Source organism: Neopsephotus bourkii, unplaced genomic scaffold (assembly GCF_033783945.1).
Source record: "Neopsephotus bourkii isolate Nb327-2 ecotype Australia unplaced genomic scaffold, CSIRO-AGI_Nbou_v1 NB_659, whole genome shotgun sequence".
Taxonomy (NCBI): domain Eukaryota; kingdom Metazoa; phylum Chordata; class Aves; order Psittaciformes; family Psittacidae; genus Neopsephotus; species Neopsephotus bourkii.
Genome location: NW_026901158.1, coordinates 1271376 through 1297841, shown reverse-complemented (window position 1 = coordinate 1297841; position 26466 = coordinate 1271376). Strand labels below are relative to the sequence as shown.

The 26466-nt window shown below is 46.6% G+C and overlaps 2 protein-coding genes across 10 annotated transcripts; both read right to left on the bottom strand.

The window, feature by feature from the left end:
• Positions 1–28: 28 nt before the first annotated feature.
• CARD9 (caspase recruitment domain family member 9) lies at positions 29–10391 on the bottom strand. 8 transcript variants are annotated; one of them, XR_009725287.1, is made up of 14 exons: positions 10259–10388; positions 8020–8163; positions 7021–7244; positions 6594–6731; positions 5862–6187; positions 5265–5444; positions 4933–5085; positions 4384–4509; positions 4068–4259; positions 3522–3563; positions 3197–3242; positions 1729–1839; positions 954–1036; positions 29–151 (listed from the first exon to the last, which is right to left on the bottom strand). XR_009725287.1 is itself a non-coding variant. In XM_061352410.1 (14 exons), exons 3-14 carry the CDS (start codon positions 7202–7204, stop codon positions 55–57), a joined length of 1638 nt encoding a protein of 545 aa, XP_061208394.1. In that variant the 5' UTR covers positions 7205–7244; positions 8020–8163; positions 10259–10388; the 3' UTR covers positions 29–54. The 8 variants fall into 8 exon arrangements, 6 of the variants coding, with proteins under 6 accessions (XP_061208394.1, XP_061208395.1, XP_061208396.1 ...); XM_061352410.1 differs by having other exon boundaries at positions 1769–1839; XR_009725288.1 differs by lacking the exon at positions 3197–3242 and having other exon boundaries at positions 1769–1839.
• On the bottom strand, positions 9932–26466 carry SNAPC4 (small nuclear RNA activating complex polypeptide 4). 2 transcript variants are annotated; one of them, XR_009725286.1, is made up of 23 exons: positions 26246–26466; positions 25335–25375; positions 23938–24111; positions 23314–23439; positions 22384–22462; positions 21773–21854; positions 21227–21331; positions 20926–20998; positions 20518–20682; positions 20164–20311; positions 19100–19206; positions 18732–18826; positions 18115–18209; positions 17423–17508; positions 16808–17200; positions 15738–15827; positions 15285–15525; positions 15122–15192; positions 14724–14819; positions 14448–14475; positions 11697–13798; positions 10852–11050; positions 9932–10420 (listed from the first exon to the last, which is right to left on the bottom strand). XR_009725286.1 is itself a non-coding variant. In XM_061352409.1 (23 exons), the coding sequence occupies exons 1-22, from the start codon at positions 26415–26417 to the stop codon at positions 10931–10933; spliced, it is 4689 nt and encodes a 1562-aa protein (XP_061208393.1). In that variant the 5' UTR covers positions 26418–26466; the 3' UTR covers positions 9932–10420; positions 10920–10930. The 2 variants fall into 2 exon arrangements, 1 of the variants encoding a protein (XP_061208393.1); XM_061352409.1 differs by having other exon boundaries at positions 10920–11050.

Genomic DNA, 26466 nt, shown 5'->3' with positions numbered 1-26466 from the left:
TAAACCGCAGTGAGCCCACGGGCACAGACAGACCCGCGCCGGTCGCCTCCGCACTCAGGAGCCCTCGGTGTCGGTGTTGTCGCTGCCCGTGGTGTTCTCCCAGTCGGCCTCGTGGTGCCGGCCCTTGGGTGCCCTTCGCAGCGCTCTCTTCCTGAAAGAGGGTCAGGTTTAGAAGAGGGTTTGTGCAGACACACGAGCGCATTTGAGCGCACCGGGAGCTCAGCGTGGGCCGGTGCCCCCAGTGCTGGCTGAACACCAGGGTTTGCTCTCACAACCCGCAGCTCTGACTGCTGGCAAAGAGACAGAACGGGTCTAAACTCATGGAGACCTCCTTATACTTCTTGAAGTGTGGGGTAGGGCTGATGTCCTATGCAAAGCCCTTTCTTTAATCAAAACACTGTTGTCAACAGCCATTAGGAGCACACCTCTAGGTAAAACTAGCACTAAGGTCCCTGTTTGACAAGGTTTTCATTGCTCTCATGCTCCAGAACAGCAGGGATCAGCGAAGACATCAAGCACTAGGAGAACAAGCCTTCAAACAAGAGCATCTGAACAGGATGGAGGGTGGAAATCTGCCCCATTCACTGTCATGGAGCTTGGTCTTGACTGTCAGCAGTTTGTCAGATAGTGAATGTCAGACCTTTCCTCGCATGGGAGGACTCTATCAACATTATTAAACCTGCAGTTCTTTGGAACACCCTCCATTCCCTGCTGGGGAACCATCTGCATGGTCTGGGGCAAACATGATCACTGCTACCTTGGCTACCTGTGGTACTACAACGAGTCTCAAACAGTTCAGCTAAAAGCCTGAGCCTCTAAAGATAGGATCTGTGATGAATTTACACCCCATGCATCAAGCTTGAGGACAGGGGATAGACAGAAAAAACACAACAAGCTAATCCACTAAGTCACACGGGTATGGCTAAGTTAGTCCTGCTTAGTGAAGTCCAGACCTTTGGTAACGCTCAAAGCAGTCCTTCATCCTCCTCCGCTCCTTTGCTGCCAGTTCCTCATTGGCTAAAACACACTCCTTGAGCTGGAAAAAACCCAAACAAAGATGAACTGGATCCCCCTGAAGATCAGGTCAGTGTCAGCACCAGGCAGTGCAAACCTGGTCCACAAAGGTTCCAGGGCTGAGGTGCTGCTGCTGGTCCTTGCAGAGCGAAGGGCTGCAGCCCACCCAAAGGAGCCTGGTCACTTCTGCTCTACCACTTGTTTGTGCAATTCATCATTTTACATTTAATGGAGGAGAAAAAGAAATGGGAACCTTTGCTGTCAGATGACCAAGAAGAGCTGTTCACTACCAAACCCCTCCTCCAGGAAAGCACTCCACTGCACACAGCTTCCTGCCTCTGCTTGGTCCTGCAGAACGAAGTACAGCCTGTTCATTTCCAGGCTGTCCACTACTGTGTGTGCAGGGTGGCAATAGCTCTGTTTCACTGTCTTTATTCTCTCCCATTTGTAAGTCTGGGATTCTGTTTCCTGTACCAACAGTAATATTGTGGGCAATTAAACTGGAAAACATCCACACCCAGAGATGAAGGCCAGAAAGTAATGAGGAGTTTCTAGACACAGATGGAGAAATAACCACCATAAGTGTTCTGCTGTTCAGAGCTCACTCTTTTGGGAGGGTGAATTTTGCACAGAGTCCTGAGGCTCTGTAAAAGCAGTTTCTGCTTCTCAAACCTGGTAAATCCACCATTAACAAGAACAGTAAAGATCACAAACCCCAGCTGTAGTAAAGAAGAGCCAACAAAGGTTCTCTTACACTTGGTGACTTGGGAGGCAGGCTGCTGTCTTGAGTGCTAAATTGCTGGGTTTGTCCTTCAGGGCAACCTTCTAAGGGATGGAAAATCACAGGTTTAGTCACAGTTGCCATTATGAAGCAACTTCTCCCTCCATCAGTTCATCAAACAGCTGTAATGCTGTAACAGCAGAACTGAAACCCAGCTGCAAAACGTCAGGATTCAGACACTTCTCATTTCACTTGAACCCTCAGTCTAGCTCAGGATGATGGAGTTCCCCACCAGGTTCAGAAAGGGACAGCAGCTTTCTGGTTTCTGTGTATGCAGGAGCAAAATGAACCTTTGCAAAGCAGCACCTCTGCTTAGCATCACCAAGAAGTAATCGTATTAGACAGCACCACAAGAAATCATGTTAATCATTATGTTAACCATAACTTGTCCCTGTTCCCCAATAACTCAGTTGTGTGTATCAGGGCACTCCACTTCAGACCAGTGAAATGCCTGATGGAGTGATCAGGTATCCTGATACATGATTTTGAACCGAGTGAGATAGAACAGTAAAAAGCTTTCTGGATCTGTTGTTTGGCTTTTGCAAACAATCTCCCATCTCAATGAATGAAAGGATCATTTAGGTCTCCCAGGAGATCAAAACAGAAAGCTGCTTTTACTGAGCCACTTTCCTTCCTTGCTCAACATGTTTTGAAAGAGATTTTCAAGTTCTTAGAGGAGCCTATTAACTCCTTTCCATACTGCTGAATCATTTCCACTGGGGATGCCACAGAAACAGAGGCAGTGACAGCATTAACTACATGGTTCTGCTTGTGTGAAAATAGCCTGCAACACAAAAGGGAAGAGGGGAAGGAAAAATTCCTGAGAATGCCACATGGTCCAGCAGAAGCGGAAGGAGGTTTGTCCTGTTCTCAGCTCTGCCACAAATGCGAGAGGACTGGGGGAGGGAAGGCACCCAGGAGCTATTTCTCAAAGGCACCAGGTACCAGGTGATGACAACTGCAATAGAAAGATTACCTCAAAGAGAAAGACTCGAGGTGCTAGCATGGTCTATCTAATGATACCACTCTTCCCAGGTTGTTCAGCTGGAGCAAAGACGGTTTCAGAGACCATGTACTAAAAAGACAGGCTGTGGAGCTTTTTCTCTCAAAAGAGCTTTACAAGCATTTACTGTTCCCATGTTCTCCTTCTGATAGGTGAGAAGGGTGGTGGTACAGCAGGATGCCTTGATTTGTGGGCACCTATTCTGAGCCATCTCACAGAGGTCTTCCTCCGAGTGCCAAGCACACCCCAATGAGAAGCATCTCTCACAACCCAAGTCCCCAGTCAGATTACCTATTCCTCACTACAAATAAAACCCGGGAAGGTTTTTCCTGACCCTCTGAAACTCAGCACCACCCTCTCAAGAATTCTACTCTGTGTTTCCCCAGAAAAAGCCTTACTTTTATTTGGTTGTGTGTCTTCATCTAGGTGACCGTGAAGAGTAAGCTGTGGGACAGAAACAAAGCAAGAGCATAAGAACTACCCCCTTTTCTATCTCACACTGTAGCTAGGAACAGATGGAGGCATGTAAGAAACAGGACACACATAAAACTGACCTTTCCCCAGTGCATCTGACTGTCTGCAACACAGCAGACTGAGCGAGAAGTCACAGATCTACTCATGGATTTATCCTTCACGAATAAATCTCATTCCTTTGGCCTTATTGATATGTTTGGCCTCCAGAACCATCCCAGGAGTAAAAGGTAAGCAAGGCACCATACTCACGTCCTGGGAATCTCTGGAGGAGGTATCATCCAGGTCAAAGGTCTGCAATGAAACCAGTGTAAATTAATCACTCCTTATAAGCAAGGAAGTGGCAGTAAGAGAATATACAGCTCCAGAAAACAGAGAAGTGTGAACTTCCTCCCTCCTACACTCCTGTCTGATCATGTGGAGACAGAACACAAGATACCTCACTAATTAAACCCCCTGCATATCTCCTTTAGTTCTAGAAACCTTGCACCTTACACCCTGCTCCCAAATTCATCCAAACGGCTAATACAGTTTCCAAATAGAGTCCACTCTTTGGTGGTCACTCATTATCTTTGGACATGCTCTTAACACAGAAAGCCTCAGCTTGCATGAGTCCAGCTTATCCACGCAGGAACTAGGGCAAGGTAATAGGAGCCATCATGTCTTTATCCTAAACTCAACATCTGCATGGAAATGGTTACCCACACAGCTGAATCTGAACTGCTCAGGGGCAAAGGGCTCCCAGCAGCCACACTCTGTCCCCACCCCATCATACAGATGACAGCCCCCCATGCATACCGGTGCGGGTAGCTCCAGCTGCAGCCTTTTCAGCTTGGCTTCAGTCGCCAGTAACTGGGTCTCCTTTTGGAAGAGCTGCAGCTGCATTTCATCACAGCGCTCGCCCAGCTCCCGGATCTGCTTGCGGTACGTGTCCCTCTCGACCAGGCTCTTGGAGTACTGCACATAGAACTGCTCTCGGGTCAGGAGTGCCTGGTGTAAGGGACAATCTGTCATGGCATGTCACACGGGTGCAGTCAGGGTTACAGTATCTGCCCGCTTCAAGCAGCAAAGCAGGGATTAGCAGCAGCTCCAAGAGGAATGGGTGCTTTATCACCTGGTCTCTTTCTGAAGCCACTTCCTCCATCTGCTTCAAGACAGCTTCAATCCTTTTTTTATACATCTGGGAGTCCTTCCTCAGGGATGTGCACTGGAGTTCAAGCATCTCCTTTTCCTCTGCATACTGTTAAGACAAGGTCATGAGCACCCTACCTGTGGGCAGAGCCTGAGCTAGACCCTCCCCACTTCTGCTTAGTGCCACCGACCACTGTGGCCAGACCTCCTCCATGCCATGTCAAAGTTCAGCCAGCTGGAGCAGGGTGAACCAGAAGGTTGGACTGCTGACATGGTGGATGTACATGCTCCTGAGCTGTCAGTCATGATTAAAGCTCCCATCGCCCTGCAGGCTGAGGCAGGGACTGTGAACAGTTAATGCCACAGACACTGCATGCTAAAATATAACCGTGCCTTCTTTTACCAAAGTGTAACCCTAGAACAGGAGCAGTGAGGATTGCTGGTGAGCAGCTCCTCTGTTCCACGCTGCAGGTGCTTCACCTGCCTGTCTTACCCACTCCCCCTCAGCAGGGATTTGCATGGCATCACGTACTTTGTCTTGGAGCACCTCTGCTCGCCGCAGCTCCTTGCGAAGGCTGTAGATGGTGTTCAACAGCTCGCGGCGTTCTTCTAGGATCTGGCTGCAGTCATTCTCCAGAGTCTCCTTGGAGAGGCTCTTCTCCGAGTTCTGTTCCCTGGCAACCTCCTGGACAGTGTGATACAGCAGCCATCTAACCCCACATCAACCCTGTCCCCACAGTCCCAAGTGCTCTATTTCACCTGGAGAACAAGCTGACCCACACAATCTGCAGTGCAGCCTCGTCAATGCACTGGTGCTACAGATAATCACGGCTCAGGAGTCCATATTCAACCACCCCCACCAACCTGGAGAGTGTTCTCCAGCTCCTGATTCTTGGCCAAGAGCAACTCCTTCTCCTGCTGGATCTCCCACATCACCTCATGGCTTGGACGCTGCTCTATGGCGTGCTTCAGCTTCATCGTGTGCTTACGCTCCAGTTGGCAGTCATCCTCGGCCTTCATAAGGCTGTGCTTCAAGTGGTCGATCTGCAAGAAGGTTCAGAGCTCATCAGTAATGAGGAGAAAATTCTGACCTGCAGCAGCAGTTCTCAGCTCCATTCCCGGGAAACATGGGGCAAGTTTCTCCCCAGCTGTTTTCTCAGGAAGTCTGGTGCTCTGGAGCGTCCAGCCTGTGTGCCAATAGATGTGTGTTATCCCTGTACTGCTTTTGCGAGAGAGCACAGTCTGGAATGAGGGAAAGACTTAATTCTTCCCAGCAAAGCTTGTAACACATGGGCCTACAGGGCTGAACCAGGAACCACCAAGACATGCCACCCGCTAGAGAAGATGCACGGTTCTTTACACTGGACTGGTCCAGGCCATCCTGGGCAGAACCCAGTCTGGTTCACAGCACAGCCTTCCAGGGACCACATAAAGGGGAAGCCTGGGGAAAGGCTGACTGACCTCCAGGATCAGGTCCCGGTTCTTCATGAGGGCAGCGCTCTTCTCCTCGCTCTGCCTGGCATAGCTCATTGCCAGGCTGTAGTTCTCGTCCTTGCACTTCCGCAGCTCCTTGCTCAGGCTGTCCCTCTCCTCCTTCATCTTCTGGGCCCGCTCCTGGTGCTTGCGGAGGAGGCTGTCCCTCACCCACAGCTCTCTGATGGTGTCCTCTTTGGTGTGCAGCCACAGGCTGAGCTCCTGCGCCTTCCGCCGCTCCTCTTGCACCGTGCTCTGCAGCTTCATGATCTCGTTCATGAGGAGCTGGCTCAGGCCCGACTCCCCAGCGGTGTCTGTTTGGAGGGGCAGGTGTCAGCCTCTGCTGTCCTGTCTGTCCCCACACACACACACAGAGCACAGGCTCCCACCCACTTGCCACTGCAGCTCGGGATCACCACATGCCACACGCAAGCATGCAAACCCTGCAGACACATGTGATCAAATTAGCCACACTGCTCCCCCCCTGCTCTGCGCCTCCCTACAGCCGTGTCACTGCAGAACAGGCAGAAGGAAGAACTGAACCTTCTGCTCCCTCCTCCACCCTGTGACATTATTCTTGCCAGAACCCTTCTGAAGCACACAGGGAACGCTCTCGACTCTGCTCACTGGGGCTGAGGAGCAGCAAAAGTGGAGGTGAAGCCCCCCTTAATTTGCAAACAACACCCAAGGAGGAGCTGTTTTTTCAGAACACAGCATTACCTATAATCATAGAGAACACCCTGCTGGGTTCCTTGCCAGTTACTTTCTTATACAGTTGTGGATAATAAAGCTCCAGACTCTCCAGAAATGCCTCAAAGCCCTTGTGTCCCGTTCGCTGCAGAATGTCCAGAAGAACACCTGAAATGATTGCAACAGGATATTCTATTATTTTCCTCTTTACCTATTCCTAATTAACAAACTGCTTCACTTTCTCCACGTGCAGATTAAAGCCCCTGGGATGCAGTGCTCCAGCCAGCCCTAAGCCAACTGCCCCGTAACTAACCAAAAGTATTTTAACTGTAAAGGAACAGCTCAAACCTAACCTTTGTACCTAGCTCCTGCTACAGCGGCTGCAAAGAACAGCTCTCAGAAGAGCACCTTATGTTCCCCTGCTGATCCATGGAGCCAAAGGCTGCACTTGACCCACCTGCCTTCCGCTTGCGCATGACCAGGCTGGGGTCATTAAGAACTTGCTCCTCATCATCGTGGCTGATCACTTTGCACTGCCGAAGATAAGGCGTAATGCGGGAAGGATCTATCACAGAGATCAGCTTCACTCGGAAGCTCTCCAGGTTATTCCAACATGTCTCATCCTTATCTTCTTCCAGCATGCTGGGGAGTGAGGAGTATGAGCAAGCAATGCGGTCCTGCCTTGGAAAGCAAAACAAGCAAACTCTGAGCCTCCTGGAGCAGTGAGGGCAGCGGTGGTGGAACCAAGAATGTCAACAGACTGATAATGGGAAAGCATCTTTTAGACACAGGACCTCATCTCCCATGTGGTCTATAGCTCACTGGTTGCAAATCACCTGCAGAACACAGCGATATGCTACAGCCACATCACATTAAAAACAGTGGTACCACGGATTGGAGGCATCAGCAGCTCTGAGGCTAATGCCAGTGCTGCTGATACATATGTGAAGGAGAGCTAGTGTGAAATACTGAGTAAACAGAAGTCATCAAAGCTTGATGTCTCCCTCCAATCACCCAAACATCTCCTAGATCTCAATGCAACAGGAAAGTGAAACTACTTAGGAACAGGTCTGCTGGCGATAGTCACTGAGAGCCCCATGAACAGAGGACACTCCAATGAACTCTCAATTCCCAACAGTGCACCCCAAGAAACCACTGTCCCGTCTTACTGACTTCATCACAGATTTCCCAGATACTCAGCTATGCTTCATATTAAATCTTCACTTTACAAAGACAGACTCCAAACACCTTCAGCACACACTTGTTACACATCACAACGCCAGCTAACTTCAGTGAGCTGGACTGACTTATGGAGAAATACCCTGCCTGCCATCACACCAGCCCCACCAGATTACTGCATTCCTCTGTTAATAAAGATCACATCCTTACCTCGGAGCTGTAAAATAGAACTTTTTTCCCCTGTTAATATAAACCATTCTGCATTACAGGGACCAACCTGAGCCTGTGCAGTCAAAACAGCCTCCTTGTTTCCTCCCCTGGTCTAGCAGCACTCATCTGTGTCCTGTCTCTGAGAAAACACGTCTTCGATGCAGCCTCCCTCTATATTCTGGCTAGAGGAGAGATCATTCCAGGAGCAGAACTGGTTTGAGACAAGAGAAAAGGGGAAACTACTCAGCTATACCCTGAGAGGGGAAAGGGAAGAGGGGGGAAGAGATAAAAAGCAGCAAAAGAGGAAGCCAGAATGGCTGATGGGGGAGGAGTGGCACTACGAGTTGGCAGCATTACATACGCAGTGATTTTAGGTTTATTCTGGCTTTGTTTTCCAATCTGTAGCACTGAAGTACCAACAAGGGTCCAGAAAGTTCTGTTGTGTTGTAGTCAAGACTAAAGAGAGTGAAGGTCACAGATCAGCTGATTTCAGGGGACAAAATAAATCATAGAGAAGAAAGAGGCTCTTCAAACGGCCTTTCAGCTGTTCATGTAACATCTTTATACAGGAAAGCAGGTGACAGCAACAATTCTCTCTTGGTTTAGAGTTCAGCTGAAAAGGATGATTTCTGTAACGATGCCTCTAATTTTGGATGTCCTTAAGCTTCAAACATAATTATGACAACTCAGAATTTTGAAGGAAAGAGTCAAGTCTTGGCAAAGCAAGGAACGTAACCCACGATTCCCAAATTACAGGCTGTGGCTCTATCAGTAATTAAAGGAGCAGCACAGCAAGCAGCATTGTGATGATGTTAAAGCATCAACATCATACCTTTGACTGCCTCCCCTCCTTCCCACAGTCCCAGAACTGTAGCTGCAACAAGAACTCACTAACAGTCTGTTTTAAAGAAGTCTTGAGAACATACACTCTGATACCATGGCAGCATGACACATTTTCCCATTAGCTTCCCACTCTACTCTTTGTTCTGCTTTCTAAGTTTCTGGAGAGTTTCTCCATGTTATCATTAGGAGTGGGGCAGAGATGCTCAGAGATTCTTTATGCCTGTGCTTCTTGTTAGGCATTAAATTAGCTTCACACTAAAAAAAGATACAGCAGCTCTATTAGCTGTGCCCTTGCTGAAGGTAATCAGAATGTCTGTTAAGTGACCAATCCAGCCTCTAGAGTATTTGTTCTACTGTAACAGATCAGCTTAATCCTGAAAAAGAACAAAACCAGCTGCTTCTTAGTTATACAAAGCTCTTCCACAAGCAATAGGATTACAAAGACATCTCTTGAGCAGCACTTGCAAAGAGAACAATCATTTAGAGCACAGACCACATTTAGTACCAGTGCCTCATGGTAACAGCCCTATGGTGAACAGCAGACAGAGCTGCATGGCAGAGCCCCTGCACATGTGAATTTCTTGCAAGAAGGGTTATCTATACTGGCTTATGGAAAAGAGAGTACACTGCAAGAGGAAAGCCATTTCAACACCATTCCTTTTGCCCCATAATGTCCTGACACCCAATTACAGCACTATTGGTACCCACTGTCCCTCTGGCCTGAAGCACCTTCATAGAAGAGTTGCAACTCACAGTGCTCTGACCTGCCTGTGCTCTGGGGAAGCTCAGCAGTGCAGTGGAATGAAGCAGCACGGTCTGCAGCACTAGATCTGATGAGCTTTGCCTCAGCTAGCCTCACACCTCTCTGCAAGATACAAATTGCTGGCTTGTGAATGAAGAAACAAGGTTTGAAATGATTTGCTAACGTGTGTATGGGGCAGGCTGTGGAGGAATCAAGACAGAATCCAAGCCTAATTCAACCCTGCAGTTCCAGCCACATGCATATTCATTTTCCACATCCTCCCTGGCTTTCATGCAGCTTGCAAGCTTCATTTTTCTCATTAGCAATCACACTCACACACACATTACTAAAAGCACAATTTACCAGAAAAAAAACCCCACACAGAATACATCAGTAATTTTTAAGTGAGAAAAATAAAACATCTGTATTTCAACAAATACTCCAGACTCATTTTGATACAAAATTAATCTGCTGATTATTCAGCAGTATGCAGCCAGTCAGCTATGGAGCAAAACCACCGTAACAGCACTAAAAACACAGCGTATTCTGAACATGGATAAACTTTCACATAAATAGGGGCTGACACAAAAAGGGAAAAATAACCATGATTGCTGGGTTTCCCAGATCTCCAGCAGTCTTCTCCCCAGCATCTATGGCAGGTGCTAATTTGAAAGAGAACAGAACTGGTCTCTGCTGGAAAGACTTCCTTCAGTCTTTGCACCTTGTCCAAAGATGCAGGCTTTAGGCAATGGGAAAACCAGTCCAGCCTTTTTCCTCTTTTCCCCAGGTCCATCTAGTCAGGCTGCTGGAAGTGTTAGAAGTGAATAGTGCAAAGAGCATCTCCTACTGCCATGTAGGAAGGCAGACCTCGTTCAAGTGACTCCTGCAACAAAGCACAAACAACTCCTATTAGTCCCAGCACTTTTACAGGGAATCTGCCCTTCCAGACTATTTGAAACCAGTTTTAGAGAACAAACCCAAACAGTCTCATCTGATAACCACATGAATCAAACCCTGTTCACGTGCAGTCGGTCTGTTTCACCAAAAGCACATGCTTGTACCCTGCGGTTGGTGTCAGGTATGTATATTGTACAGGTACAATACCAGGAGGCAGCAGCATGGACTAAGTCTGCCAAATGCTTGAACTTCATGACTTTTGTATAGAATTTTATCATGCAGACATCAGCTTTTCCTCCCCCAAAAGCATCAGCCTTAGTCTGTGATTAATGGATGATCACAGAACTCTGTCCTACAGTAAGAAGTCAAGCTAATTTCAGTCCTTTCCTAGGGTCATGATTCATTGTCTCACTGTACCACAGACACATGTGTTTCAGATTCTCCTCTCAGACAAGAAATACAAGGTTCACTCAGTAGTTACTAACACATTTCCTTGTCACATCCTCCTCCTCTTCCTGAATCGGGTGCTTCTCCTGATCTGAGGAGCACTGGCATCAGCTGTATCAGTGCAGGAGTCCAAGGCAGACTGTGCAGCATTCTCTTCAGCTCCCATGCCCTGCAACATAAGCAGAGAGACTATCAACACCACGAGAACCAGCATCATCACAACAGAACCCCTTCAGCCATCTGTCCATTTAAGGAGCTCAGCAACACTTCCAGAATCTTCCACTTACCTTCCAAATGAAGCATCCGGACAACATCATCCTGTTATCAATGTGTCAGCAAGCACAAAACACACCAAAGAGTTCAGAGTGAAACTTACAGCCAACACTGGCATTTCTTCTTGCTTCAGCTACCAAACTAGAGCAATTCCTGCTGTAGTTTCTGTCTGGGTACAGCCACTCGTTGTGCCTGCCACAAGTGATGCACCAGCTATCACTGCTGGAGCCAGAGCATCCCAGACAACACAGGTTAACACAAACTACTCAACTCTCATAAATTACACCCCTACCAGATTTTCTCCTGAAAAGCACCAGGACAACCTGGATATAGCATTAGTAGCAGGAGTGGGAGGGAGCCTGGTGAAGGATGATGCAGGACTGAGGTTGGCAGTAGAGCTGTTGGGCAGTTAAGAACTGCTGTGAGTGCTGGACCAACTGCTCACAGTTCAAACCACACTGAACATGGCCCAGACCCAAAAGTCAGAGCCATAATAGAAAAATATCTGCTGGCTTTTACTATGGGAAAGCTCTGATTCTTACCTGATTTAGTAAATCAGCATCTCTGTCTACAGGCTCATCACCAACTGTCCAATCCAACTGTACTCCTCTTAATTCATTCCCACAACTCTCTTCCTCAGACACTTCCTTCTCACTCTGCCACTCCTCTTCGTCACTCTCTTCATATTGCTTCCTGCTGGCTGACAGAGTCGTTGCCACTTTCGGAGGAGGCAGATTTGCTAGTACAGCTGGGAGTGTGAAGGCTGCTAGGAATCTGGCTTTCAGTAGGAGGTAAGCAGGGTTATCACCGAGTTTCTCCTGCACCAGTTCTCCAACAGCGTGCAAATCAACCCCGGTGCCCGCATCCCCCCTGAAGCCAGGAGGCAGAAGAGATGCTGCCTGCTCTTCCAGAGCTGTTTTCTGCAGAAGCAGATTTGCAAGGGCTCTTAAATTGCACAGAAAAGGTGGTAAATAAGGCAGCCTGGTCTGCAGTGACGGTACCTGGACACCCTGTTTCCCACTCAGCCACTCCTTCACCAGCCTCCTGTCTTCAAGGGAAATCAGGCCCAAGTCAACAACAGTCTTTTCTGCCCTGGAAGTGGTTGGCTGGGGTGCACTGTCAGCACACTGCACAGCTGGGGGCTTGGAGGCAATAGGCCTGTTTTTCAGTACTCGTGCAGAAGAGTTGTTTAGGGCATTGTTACGAGGAGCTGGAACTACTGGCTGGAGCACAAGACCTTTTGTGATGATGCCTGGATTGGATGATGATCCATTTGTTGTAATGGAATCATGGCTCTTTCCCAAGCTAGTGAGACTCGACACACGCTGGGAATCAGCTCCCCGAGTGCCTGCGGGTTGCTGTGTCTGGGGCAGCAGCACAGCATGCAGGGCTGGTGCACTGGATGGAGGAGCAGTCTGAGCTGCAGGGGAGTCTGAAGACTTGGAGCAGCCCTCTGAACATGCTGGTGTTGCAGGAGAAACACTGGCTGTGGTGCTTCCAGGACTCACTGAGGTTACAGGCAAGGTAACTGTGGAATGGTCACCTGCTTTTCCCAAAGATGCTCCTTCTGCTACCTGGGCGCTCGGTGCTTTTGTCTCTGTGCTGCTGGGGTGAGGTGCATCTGCTCCAGCTGGTACAGGAGGCACTCCTGAGCTAGAGACATTGCCACTGGAAGTCACAGTTGCCTGACATGGATTTCTCACAGCAGCAGCTGGCAGACCTTGGGGAACCCCCACCACAGTTTGCACAGCAGTGGGCAGCAAAGCCTGGGGGGTTATGACCCATGTGAAAGGCAGTATGCTGTTGGGAATCAAATGAGAACCAGTCGGTGGGGTTACAAGAGTCGACAAGAGACTGACAGGCCTCTGTTGTGGCACAGTACTATTCAGCTCACAGGTAACTGGTGTGGAAAGAGGCAATTTGTTGGTGCCAGACTCAATGCCAACAGGCAGCACTGTGATCTGATGTGGCACAAAAGCTTGGTTTTGTAACACTACTGAAGCTGAGCTACCAGCTAGGACCTGACCATTGCAGACTCCCTGATCTGAGGCCTTCTCTGCTGCAGCTGGATTCACACCTGGAAAAATCCCTGCTTCAGGTCTACCTTCCAAAGTTTCTTCTTTTTGTTCCTTATTGGACTGCAGTTCTGTTCCTTGTGAGGAACCAGGGCTTTCCCCAGTTCCTGGCACTGATGAGGAATGGTTTTCAAGCACAACAGTGGTACAAGTTGAACCTGTAACAGAAGTAAATGCTGGCAGTGCAGCTGGTGCACACTGTACCTGGTTGTTGGTACAACCAACTGCTGCAGGCTTGCTCCCTGCTTGTGCAGAAGGAATGACTTGCTGTTGTGAGTGCTGGATTATGAGAGGCGCCGAAACCAGCATCTGTGGGGTAACAAACACTGTCCTCTGCACAGCCTTCTTAGCCCCGGACTCTCTGAGCCGCTTCTCCCTCAACAGTTCCGAGACAGTTTTAGGCTTATGCCTTTGCACTTGGGCTGGAAGAGCTCCCTGTGTGGCTGGGGTGCTGCTCTCAAGGACAGCGGCAGAAGTCTCCCTTGCTTTTAAGGTACAAGGTCTCCTCACAGCATTCCTCGGGATGCCCCTTCGGGAGCTCCTCTGAACACAAGACTGTGATGAGCTGCCTGCAGAGGAGGGGAAATAAAGCAATACGATGGAAAAGATTGAAAAGTATTTTCAAAAGCCATTCCTTAGCTACTGAGCATCAAATACCCTGCACAGGAAACGGCAGGATTCCTGATTGTGAAAGATCCTGTAACACTATAGTTTTCATTTAACCAAGCCCCATTCTGACATCCTTCAGATTAAATGTGAGGCAGCAGCAAGCTCACCACTAGTTCAGTAATGATGTAACTTTCCCCAGAAATCACAGATGGGACAGGATAGCACCTTAACACTGCACCCAAGGAACTGTACTGCTCAGCAGCACATGGGCACTTCACCCCAGCTGGGGTGACAACCACAAACTGGGGTTGTGGTCGGTGCCAGCACCTTGACTCCAGTACAGTGCTGGAGAAAAGCCTAACAGTGATAGTCCACAGACCTGGTGGCCCATTGACACTGGTCCCCCAGCCCTTCAGTATGTTTTCCAGTCCTTACCAAAGGGTAACGTATTTAGCCAATAACTGAAAGATCCAAGAGCTAGGAAAAATGAGCATGGCAATGTGGTTTTGTTCCAGAAAGTCTCCTTCAGTTTAACTGGTCTCTAATGTAAGGGTGGTGAATTAAGGGAAAGTTCTTGAACATCATAAAAATAAATGTTCTGGCAGGTACCTGAGGAAGTGTCCGTATTTTGGGAAGCCTGCAAAAAAAATTATATTAAATTATACTTCTGAGATATGTAAAGGTCATTAAAACAGCACAGACATGAATCAAACCCACATCTGCCAACATCCTATACATGCAGCCACAGAACCAGCACTTTATGATGCTTCTGAACCAACACAAACTGGTAACACATGCAAAAACAGCTCTGCTGGCCCCACAATTAAAAAAACCCTGCTTTAGTCAAGATTTGCAAGGGAAAAGCTTAGAAACCATGCACAATACCTGCTGAGGCCCTGCATCAGCCCTAAGCAGCGCTAACTGCCTCGGCCTCCTCCCACGAATAACCTTCATACAGCCGTTGGTATCAATCTGAAAGAGCTGGAAGATGAGAACTTCATTAAAATTTGCCTGAGAACCAGAATGTTCTAACAGGGCCAGAGACAAAACATGATGGATGGGGAGGCTTCATGTGCAAGGCTCTGGGGACATCCTTACACTTACAGAAAAAGCCTTGACAGTATTAGATTTCAGATGCAGATTTATTTAAGAAACATCATATGCAAACATGAGGTCAGATTAATCCAGTAATTCAATTAAGAAACCAAGATAAACCATTACTTAAACACAGAAGATTGCTACTGTTTGAAAGCAGAAAATCCTCTTAAGACAGTAAGCCTTACCTGAATGAAAAGCGCAAACAGGGGCGTGCTCGTGAGACTGATCGATTTAATCTTCTCTCGAATATAGTCAGCTAGAAAAGAAGCCCACCATCACAGTCAGCTGGGCATTCCTTTGCAGGATGCCAGGAAGCAGCAGAGCACTACCCCTGCTGGGGCTCACTACCTTTTGTATGATGAAAAGCCATCCTCCCAGTCTGCAGGGTGCAGGGCAGCAGCACGTCGCCCACCCAGGGTGTCACTGCCATCAGCAGCTTTCTGTCCAGGTTCATTCTTCTCCAGCGCTCTCTCTCCTGACGAGATGTCTTCTCTGTGATGTCCTGCAGGCCCCGAAGCTTCTGGCCATCAGTATTAACTGCAGATGCTTTTGTTAGAATGGCAGCAGAAGGTTTTAGTATCTTTGATTGCTGTGCATGAAGAAATACACAGTTAAGAGTTCTAGTTAGGAAGGCTCTACCACAATCAGCCCCAGGACAAACCATTCACAGGGCAGTTCTGGACAAAATTATGAGCTTTTCCTCTTGGGACTACAATAGTGCAAGATGCATGATTCTATCACACCAAGTACAACCCGCAGTGCTCACATCACCTGAGCAGAGAGGACAGGAGAGGCACTCACAAGTTTCCTCTGGAAGCAGGTATTATTCCTCAGTATTCTTCTCACGTTCTCCAGGGTAACCCGCAGCACTTGCTTCCCACACCTGGAGGCCTGAATATGAAAACATACAGGATAAAAGGGAGCTTATCTCAGAAAATTCCTTGCACTGACCACACACAGAGGTACAAAAGTTTTCAACAATCCTGCTGGTTACAGTACCTTATTCAATGAAATCAGCCCCGAAGCGCAGGCTTTTACTTTGACTTTTAGCCCTTGTGCATCTTCACAATCACAAATGTCTATGTCATAAAAACCTTTGTGTGAAGTATCTACAAAACCCACGCTGAGGGTCAGGATTTATCGGATGATTCTCATTGCATTTTTTAGTTTAACAGAACAAATGAAAGAACAGGAAGAAGTCTGGAAAAACCACTGACTCTTCCCTAAACTTCTACTAGTAAAATGATGCTGTAATCGAAGACTGATTACACTAGGTAAGTACTTACAACCCTCCCTTACCATAACCCCAGAACAGCCACTTCTGTAACTAAACTTGCCATCAGTGCAACTGGCTCCACAGTCTAGGGCATGTAAGTCAGAACAATATTGCTTATGTGATCTTAAATAGCACTTAATATCTTGCTAAGGAGCATCTTTCTGCAAATATGCTCCAGGAGAGTCTGCAGTGTTTCAGTCCCTGACCTGGGCTGAAAACCAGCTCAGAATCAGAGAGAGATGTGTAAGTTCTTCCAAACCCTAAGCCAATACACCCTAGTCACCAGGGTGGAGACACACGAGTCACTGACCCCTTCTGCCTTATGAATACCTAAATATAGTTCTGTTTCTGTGACCCCACGTGCAGAAAGAGCACAGCAATTTCCTAGGTAACGCACAGGAAGCAGTGCTAGGTATTTCTGTTTAATCTACAGCTCAGTTTCCAACAGCACCCCCCGATGGCACAGTGAGAAAGCAGCCAAGAGGCACGAAAAAAGATTTGCTACCATCTGCCCTTCACTGCAACTGCACTTCCCAGTCACTTCTGATCTAAACTCTAATCCCATCGAGAATGGGCTGAGAATTCCAGGATTCACCTTGCTTATTACTTCTGCTGGATTCCTCACAACGATGTCTGTGGAATGTGGACGGGCAATGCCCCTCAGGAGGGTGCTCAACTCTGATGATTGATTGGCAACTCTGTCCTTGTCTCCATCACTCACTGTACTTGGAACTTCACTGCCACTGGGCTTTGCACTCGCAGGAAAGAAAAGGGATGGAGTTGGGTATCTTCCTTTGTTTGACTCCTGTGTATTCGTCTGTGTTGGTATCCACAAATCAATGTCGGGCAATGCACACTCCTCCTTGGTTGTCGTCACCACCTCCTCCTCCGAGCTGTCTGACAAGTCCAGTTCTATGTCTTCACTGCTGGTCTCGGAAGAGCTGGAACTCTCTTCCATGTGCCGGCGCTTTGCTGGTCTGGATCTTTTCTTCTCAGTGAGAAAAAGCACAGACAAGTTTTAGCCAGTGTCCACCCTTCACTTGTTACAGTTAAAAGCAAGTTGAGAAGTTTCACAGGGCAGTATGCTATCAGTAGCTTCCAAACAGACAGCTCTGCTTTACTTCTGCTAAGATTAACTAAATCCAGTGCAAGTTTAGAGCAGCTTAATTAAAGAGATGGGGCTGTGTCACAGCAGGAATTTGCACAATACCTTAGACCCAATCATGAGCTTCCACTTGCTCAGGCACTGGGAACCAGTACGATGTGGCAACTCAGAAGCTATTTTACTCCAGTGACCTAAAAAGGATGCAGAGCAGAGCACACCTATTAGTGCAGCGAACTGAACAACAGGCCTTTTCAGTGCAGAACTTCATACATGTATTATGTGTTTCCTTGTATAAGAGACAGGGTTCCTATGTGAATGGCTCTCAAAAACTTAATACCCAGTTGTGTTCTTCAGACTTTGTACTACTATACATTCATCTCAAGTTAGAAACTAGTAGAAAATGAAGCAATGATGAAAACTGCAGCAGAGCTGCACCCTCCCTTGCAGCAGTAAGAGGGTGTTTAGAAGAAAGCTTAAACTGAATGTTGAAAAGCTTCCATTTGCTAATTAAAGTTGTCTTAGGGAAAATAAGACAACCTTTTCACAGGCTGTTTAGAGGGGAACTCACCCTTCTCACAGCTCTGACACCTGGCTAACACACCTATACAACTGTACTAAACAATCTCTCAACAACTGAATTTCCAGGAACAGAGCATGCAATATAACGGAGACTGCAATCATCAGTACGAAGTAGAGCCTGCTACTATCAACTGCAGGGCTTAAGAGAAGAAAACTTAAATTCCTTAGTAATATTTACTTCTTGCAAATTCTGAAGATTAAGCCACAGAAACACTTACCCAGTCCATGCTTTTGAACCAGTTCAATTAGCTGCTCCTCTTCCTTCAAACTCCACTTGCCCTTCTTTACATCACAGTGCAATGCTTTTAAGTACCTTCAAAATGAAAACACAAGTAAGTAACATTCAATCCTGCTTGTACAGTTCTGATCATCACTGCATACTCCAAGGCTGAACAAAACCAGCATTCCCAGTGAGATCTTTCCTTTTGTTAGGGGTCCATCCCTACTCCCTTAATACAGCACAGCTACAATCTCTTTTGTTCCCAAAAATATCAGGCCACATGATTAAGAATGACAACCGGCCGCTGTAAATGGGGTCACTGGAATTAGGCCATACTGTACTCTGAGGCTCCTGAAGCTGGGTCCAAGGCTGACAACTGCTCAGCAGCTCACTGTGTTCTCTTACAGTCGCTGAGTAGACCACTGTCACAGATCCACAGATGATACAGATGACAACCTTCCCTCCCCACATGCACTCATTCATGTTTAATGACCCCTTTGCTTACTTTGAGCAACATCCTTTCAACTTCTGCTAACCCACAGGCAACTTCACTGAGGGAGCTGCACACCACAGGCGACAATAAACTTGAAAGCTCAGTTACCGCCTGGAACGTACCGGTCTCTGCACTGAGCATCGCTCCTCCCTGGCACTTCTGTCCGGATTTTGTACCAGTCACGCTCTCCATACTTCTTAACTGCAGCCAACAGCATCTGTGTCAATCAGACACAGCAAGAGTTGAAATTCTTACCAGCAATAGCCCTAACAGGCCTGAGACAGAAGCAGTTGTGCTTGTTTCTACTGTGTTACTAGATCTCTGAACAGACATGTTTAGAAACTTCTAAGCCTTCTTGACTTGCAAACTATGCACCTTGGTCTGTTCTAGATTCCTTTGTGCCTCTCTTAAAGCTCAGGTGTAGATAACCATGCAACACCTCCCAGTCTAACCCTCCCAATTGCCCTAGGCATCAGAGAACAGAGCTTACAGCATCTTCCTCTGGTGTCCAGGGTCCCTTCTTCAAACTGGGGTCCACGCTCTTTGTCCAGCGGTAGATCAGCTGAGCAGAATCTCTTCCTTCCATGTAATAAGCAACTAGAAATGCAAAGGTGTGTTTTAAAGTCTGATGCAAACGATGATTCTTTATTAACTTACAACTGTGATATTTCCAAACACTGGGTTGACATAAAGCAGCACTTTAGTCTCAGCTTAAATACTTAAACAGTGTTACACAACAAGAATCAAAAGAGCGTGGCATACACAAAGTGTTACTATTTGTGATGGCATTATCCACACTAGGTACATGACATCCCAACAATCCACCTCGAAACAACACGGAACTAGTAAGTTTTGGCTCCAGTATGTATCTGACAGGTTCAAGATACCAGGTGCTAGACTCACAGGCTTGGATTTAGGACCCCAGGGACTTGGTTACTATTCTCAACTCTACTCCTCACTTATCACACAGCCTTTCATGTTGCTGAGGAAGAGAAGCAGCAGTACTGACCCCCTAGAATAGCTTCTGGGCACAGCACAGCACTGAAAACTGCCAAAACAGCTGGGCACAAATGAATGCTGGCTTTCTAAGGAAGAACTCTGATATTTTGCTATCATCAGATATAAAATCAAAACTGACACAGAGTGAGTAACTCTGCCAGTTTCAGCCAAATTTCAAAGATGGATAAAAGGTTCCAAGAGACAATAAATTATTGCTGATATAATGAAACTTCCAGGCTGGCACAGGAAAAGCACATACCACTGCTCCCACCAAGCAGAAAGAGGGAAAACTCAACCATCCCCTTTCATTCACCTCCCCAGTGGGGAGGTTTAGAAGTGTCTACACCTGTAGTTCCAGGTGAGTCACAGCACTGCTGTGCCCTGCTCTGCCCAGAATGTTGAGGTGAAAATACACAACTACGACTACCCTGGAAACAGAAACATTCATAGGAAATAAAACTTCCTTAGTTCCTTGAATCAGAGCAGGCTGGGTGCTCCAGTGTGCAGAAACATCAAGACATGAATGGAAAGCATTTTCACTTGTAGGTCACTTACTTTTCTTATATGGGATGTGACTTCCTACTCTCATTTCTTGAACAAGCTCTAAAAGCATCTGATCTTCACCTCTGGTCCACTCTTTTCTTTTCAGATCTTTATTATAGACTTGATACTTCTGCAAGCACTGGAAAGGTGTCCTGTTTGTCTTAATAGAAGGAAGAGAGATATGCAGGTAACTGGTTATTTATGAGGACAAAAAGCAAAAGGGAAAGGCTAAAGTATCAGACTTTTTTAGTACTGTTCTTGGACACTTCTAAGAAAAGAATTAACAGTGAATTAACAGAGTTAATGAGGCACAGTCCAGTCAGAATTAACTGACTTGTCACCTCCTGTTTGAGCTCACAACCTTACCCCCAACTCCTGGGCTATAGCCTGCCAGTCCAGATAACCATGTTGAGCAGCTATCTTCTTTAGCCTCTCAATTTCCTCTTCAGTCCATTCCTTTTTGTTGATGCTTGGATGCTCCCAGTTTTGCCAAAACTTCCTCAGTTCTTCCGGACCACGTTGTCCATCAAACTAAAAGAAAGAGAAGAATCTGTTTTGTCTCATAGCTGGGACTGAAACACCGGGGCAGACAGGAACACCAACACAAGGAATCTATTTTGCATTCCAGTTATAGTTTACTGTTAAGTTTTGCAGAACTAAAACATCAAATTAACAAGTTGAGATCACAGAGCAAGCAAACGAGACCAGGGCAGGTAATTGCCAAGAGAAGGGACACAGGTATCAGAGGTAACAAAATTTGGTCTCTCAACTTACATGGATGTTTGAAATTTTCTCCCAGTCATGCTCATCGAATCTGTTTCCTAACAAGTCGCTTTCTGGGAGTTGGCTAAAGCAGAAGGTACAAAGAGAAGGAAAGAACACGATTCTTAGTAAGGAACTGTGGGGCTGAGAGCTCTGCAGAGCCTGAGCAGCTCTTCATTCTTTGCAAGGCAATGCGAATGCAGATTTCTGCAAATGTCACCTCTGGAAGTGCTCGAGGAAGGTGGGAATGTCAAGAGGAAAACTCCCAAGAACAGGCTTTCATTTTCACCAAGAACATAAAAACATTTCTCACTTAATTGCCTCTATTTCTCGCTCCACTTCTTTGATTTGCTTCTCCAAGATCTGTTTCTCCATTTCAGTCTTGACTTTCTCCAGTTTCTGATTCCAGTAACTCATCCTGTTCAAAGACATTTTGATTGTTAATTATATGACTGGATGGGAATAAAACATTGGCATCAAGAAAACACAGGGCAACGCTGCTTTCTCCCTGAGTATCATTCAAGTTTATTTCCACACTACACAAACTGTTCTTGTTCTAGTTTTTTCCACACAGCACACTCATTATTCTATTTTTGCCCCTTCAGTGCAAATCACTGACCCAGAACAGGTCTCAGATTAATCATTTTGGTATTTACAGAGAGAACCAATGGTTGTTGCAATAGCAACAAAGACAGTACCAGCACAGAGATCTCCAGCTGGGCACACCATTACAACTCACTGTGTATCACTGGTGCTCACAAGACTTGCTGAGGGAAGGTGCAATCCCCACATATATCCTGGCTTTCCTTCATATATAATGTTCTCATCAAAAGAAAGAAGATTTTTGCACAGTACTTACTTCAGTAACTTGGGCTGGAGCAGGCGCTGCAAGCGGTCACTGACTACTGATTTCTGCAGTAATGTCTTCTCCCTGCTCTTCCCTAAACCAGAGAACATGATTGAGCATTCAAACACCAGAGCAAAGCCACTACTAAGAAAAAGAGAGATGCACTGCTTTCAATACCCCAGCTAAAGCATCCCCCAGGTCTCCAGTAAGAGCTCCCTACCTAAATCACTAATATCATGCCTGAAACAGGCAAGGCACAGCCTCTGGCTCAGTTTCAGTTCCACAGAGTTCAATAAAAATCAGCACCAAAGTGTTTGGAACCATTTAAGGCTGCAAGTGTCCCTGGAACTGCTCTAATCTGAGCAGTGCCCTTGCATGATCTCATCTGGCTTTGGAGAGCTCACGGGGTTATTGCATCAGAACAAATGCAAATGAACGAAGGGAGTTGTTAATCGTTCCCTGGAACAATTTCTGGAACATCCCATTTGCTTTTAACTGCCTTTTTTGTGAGTCAAGTATGAAACATCAGAACGTTTAACTGCAAATGTGGGGGACTAACAATATGAATATATACATTTGTTATAGCTCTTATGGAACATTGAACAGCACATGGAGTTACTTACATTTTGCTGAAATCAGTTGTTCAAAGGATTTTATGCCCTGAGCTGCCTTTTCCTTGGCATCTTCATTGGCAGGAGGGCCCTAATGAAGATTACAAGGGTTATATATACTAGAAGAGTCAGATACACATTAAAATTACCCTTCCTTCTTAGAACTTAGCATGAATTGTTACAAAAGAGACTGGTAAGAAACTCAAACCTGTGCAAACTGTCACATTCAAACTGCAAAGTTACCTTTACTGACACTAGCTCAGATACACTAGAAGACCTAAGAAACCAAATAGCTACAGGAAAGAAATAAATTTGTCTGTGCTTACACAGCACACTCACAGCTCAGAGCCAGGCCTGCTTGTGTTAGTTGACCATTGAAGAAGCATTTTGAATACGTATTACACATTTGTACCTACTTCAGATGTGCTACCAACCTGGGTAGGATTTAACAGACAAAATTACCAGGCAATGCTTGACTGTTGGTTTAACAGAAGACCAGTGACAGCTGACATCTCAGCTACAACTAAAAGTCAAGATTTCCTTTTGCTAACAACACTTTAAAAACACATGGAAAAAAAGTAGTGACATTTGCCACAGAAAACTCAGTTTGAAAGACAGTGAGATTTCAACAGTACTTTAAGCAGCAGCATGGAATTGGACTGTGGAGATGAAGCCAATCAATCACAGTTAAGTTGAAAACAAGAATGGTCAAGTGCCCATGGCTGGAACGTCTCTTCTCAGAACCTGCTTTCAGACATCACAGACGTGGGCTGAACAAGTATTTCCAATAGAGAGTAAAGGACAAATGAGACAAAACCAACGTTTCAAAGCCAGGAGTGACATTCAGTTTACACAACTAAAAGGTAACACAGTTTTAACAGTCACAATTTATATCTACCATTGAAAGTCATATCAGTATGTAATTTAGCGATGTTTACTTACAATTCCTGTTGTTTTATCCTTAAAGTATGGCTTCATAAAATGACCCAAAAATATATTTGCTGGTAGATTTCTGCCATCTCCTGCCTTTGCTATTTTTGGACCTCCAAGCTCACACATGATCTCCTTCTGCAATACAAGAATTAAACAGTATCAGTGTCTCCTTCAAATTCCTATTTCAGAGAGCAGTGGCTGAGTCACCACAAACATCCCAGGCAGGGTCCGAACTCAACTTACACCAGACTGTAAATCACTGTATGTGTTAAATATGGGATTTGGAGCTTCCTCAGTCTGTATAGTGCACTGCAGCTGATTAAGAAAAACACTAACGTGCTACAAGATACTAAAACATAAAATACCCAAGTGATGCATTTCTGGTGATAAGAGAGCACAGAAACATCAGTCAGAGAAGCGACACCGGTTTGAAGTGCCACGAAGAACAAGAACCTGGTTCTTGGCCAAGCCACTTGAGCACAAGAGACTGCAACTGCTGCAGTCAATTCCACTGGTACATGTGGTGGTCTAGGAATGCCCTGGAAAGTTTTACTGGGCTTGATGTCAAGGCAAGATGGCAAATGGCAGCCTGAAACAGCACAGGAATGAACATTTTACTCCTGTTCCACTCACCTGCTGCTCTTTGTTTTGTGCAAGGAGAAGCTCAACTTCCTCAATCTTTTCCTGGATGACTTCCTGGTATACATGGTTCATCTGCAGACAAGTTTCTGGATCCTGTGGCAAACTGCTTTCCATATCATCATTATCATCATCATCATCACTACTGTCATCTTCTCTTTCCATTTCCTTGGAGCAATTGAGGCATTTAAGGGAGGGAAAGGGAGAAAAATGCTTGCTTGAAAAGCAAGTATGCAACATAATTATTTTTGTAACTCAAGAAATAAGAACAATCCTTTGTAAATAATTAAATTCAGTTGAGTTTTGCACATAGAATTAAAGGTCACAGGTCTGTAGTAACAAATAGCAATGAGAACGTATCTTGGGCATTGGGTTTCATAATAACAAGCCACCAGATGAGTGGCTGCTGACAGGACAATGGGACCTTCCAAACCTAAAGTTCAGCCGGAGGATGAAGTGATGAAGGCCAAGATGATGATGAAGAAAGGACCACCAGGGGTCCCAAAGACCACTGCCACGTTATTGTGCGCATGCAGAAATGGCCACGGATCTATGTAAAGCAATTCTCAGAAACCTAATGAATACGTATGACATTTACTGGAAATGTAATGAATACATATGCTAAGCAACAATATAACCACAGTCTGTTTGATGCTTGAATGAGACACATTAGGAGGAGAGATCCCCTGTGTCTCCCAGTGCTGTAATAAAAAATACCCCCTTGTCAACTTCAGCTTTGTTGGCGCGTTCTTTGAATCACTCAATGCTTCTATTACCTTACAAAACTGACTTAAAAAGAACTGGAGGCATATAACTGCTTGTCTCTCCCTGGCAGTTTGAACTGAACTCTCCCAGGAGCGGGGTTCCAGGCCAGCCCAGTGCCCCTTCACCCTGTCCATTAGTTCAGCTGCTACCTGAACCAGTCTGACTCAGATATCCTGCAAACCAGCAGTACTTTACACTGGAGCTCTCCCAGCTGCTAGATCTGCTAAACCCTTCACATTCCCACTTCATTTATGCTTCTACTGAAGCAATTCATCCTTTGCTTGGTTTATTGTACAAGCCCAGCATGCCTCAGGTACAAAGCAGTACAAGACTGCTTGACCACAAACTGATGATTTCTTTCTGTGACCTCCCCAGAAGCCAGTTGTGTTTCCAGTGACAGAGATCAGCAAGAACTAGAGCAGTGAGGCCCCTGATCCCCTCATTTCTTTACATATGAACAAATCTCTTACATGTGAATTACAAAGTCCTGGGCGGGAATAACTAAATCTCCATGTCTATTATTAATCCTTCCTGAGCTCCAGTCAAGCCAGCTGCCTGGATTTCCCCAGCACAGAGCTCCCCTCAGTAGACAGATGGAGAGATACGTGTAAAGAGAAAGCAGTTACCATTTCAGGATGAGAGCCTGAGTCATCATCTTCATCATCATCTGTTAGACAACAAAAATACAGAAATACTGACTGCAGTGGGAGTACAAGAGGAAAGCTTCAAACCCAAACCTTTTCAATCAAAGCACATACAATCACACATTGTATCTCAGCCAAGACCACTGGATTCCCTGGCTACTGACAATATTGTTAATATATAACCAAAAATATAGAACTACTTTTTTTTTTTTTCTAAAGTAGGAAAAAAAGCAACTCCTGATTGCTATAATCAAGTTACATTTCGGTGCTACACATCATGGCACATTAAGGCTCTAGAGTATGCAGTCAAGTGAACATTCCAATCCAACAGAACCCATAAAACACCTGACAGCCCTTCCACCCTCTTCAGGAATATCTGAGTTAGCATTCAGTATGGCTACAGGCTTCTGACATACAGTATTCAGCCTTGCATGATGGGGTCAATTCAAACACGGGTGGATGAAGTGACTGTGACAACCAGAGGTACCAAACCCCCAACTCTATCACCACCTCCTCCTTGCTTTGAAAAATTAACTCGGGAAGGCACAGGCAGGCTGTGAAACGGAGCTGCTCACACAGCAGCGCCTGCGCTGCCACCCTGACAGCATAGGAACAGCTGCGGTTTAACTACGGCCAGTATTTGGTGGGCTGCGTTTCATGAGTCAGCTCCTTACCACCCGCCCTGACAGGAAACCCGCACCAGCGGCTGGACGGGTCCTTAGCGCTCCCCGCTAGCCTGATCGGGGCTGTGCCGGTGCAAGAGGCTCCTCCTGCTAAGGGCAGCACTGAGGAGATGCCTCGAGTCCGTCCACACCCGGCAGGAACGGCGCGGTCACCGGACAGCACCGCACCTCAGGAGCCGGAGCACCGGGGGAGGCAGGAGAGGGCCGTACCCGTGCCGGAGCTGCAGTCGGACACGTCCGCGCCGCTGGCAGCCCCGCCGGGCTCCAGGCTCCGCTCCAGCTGCTCGATCTCCCGCCGGATCTTCTCCCGCTCCGCGTTCAGGTCCAGCGCCCCGGCCGCGGGGCTGCTGCGGGGCCCGGCCGCGCCCGGCCCCCGGGACATGGCGGCTCCGCGGCCTCGGGCCTGGCCCGCACGCAATCACCGCCTCCCA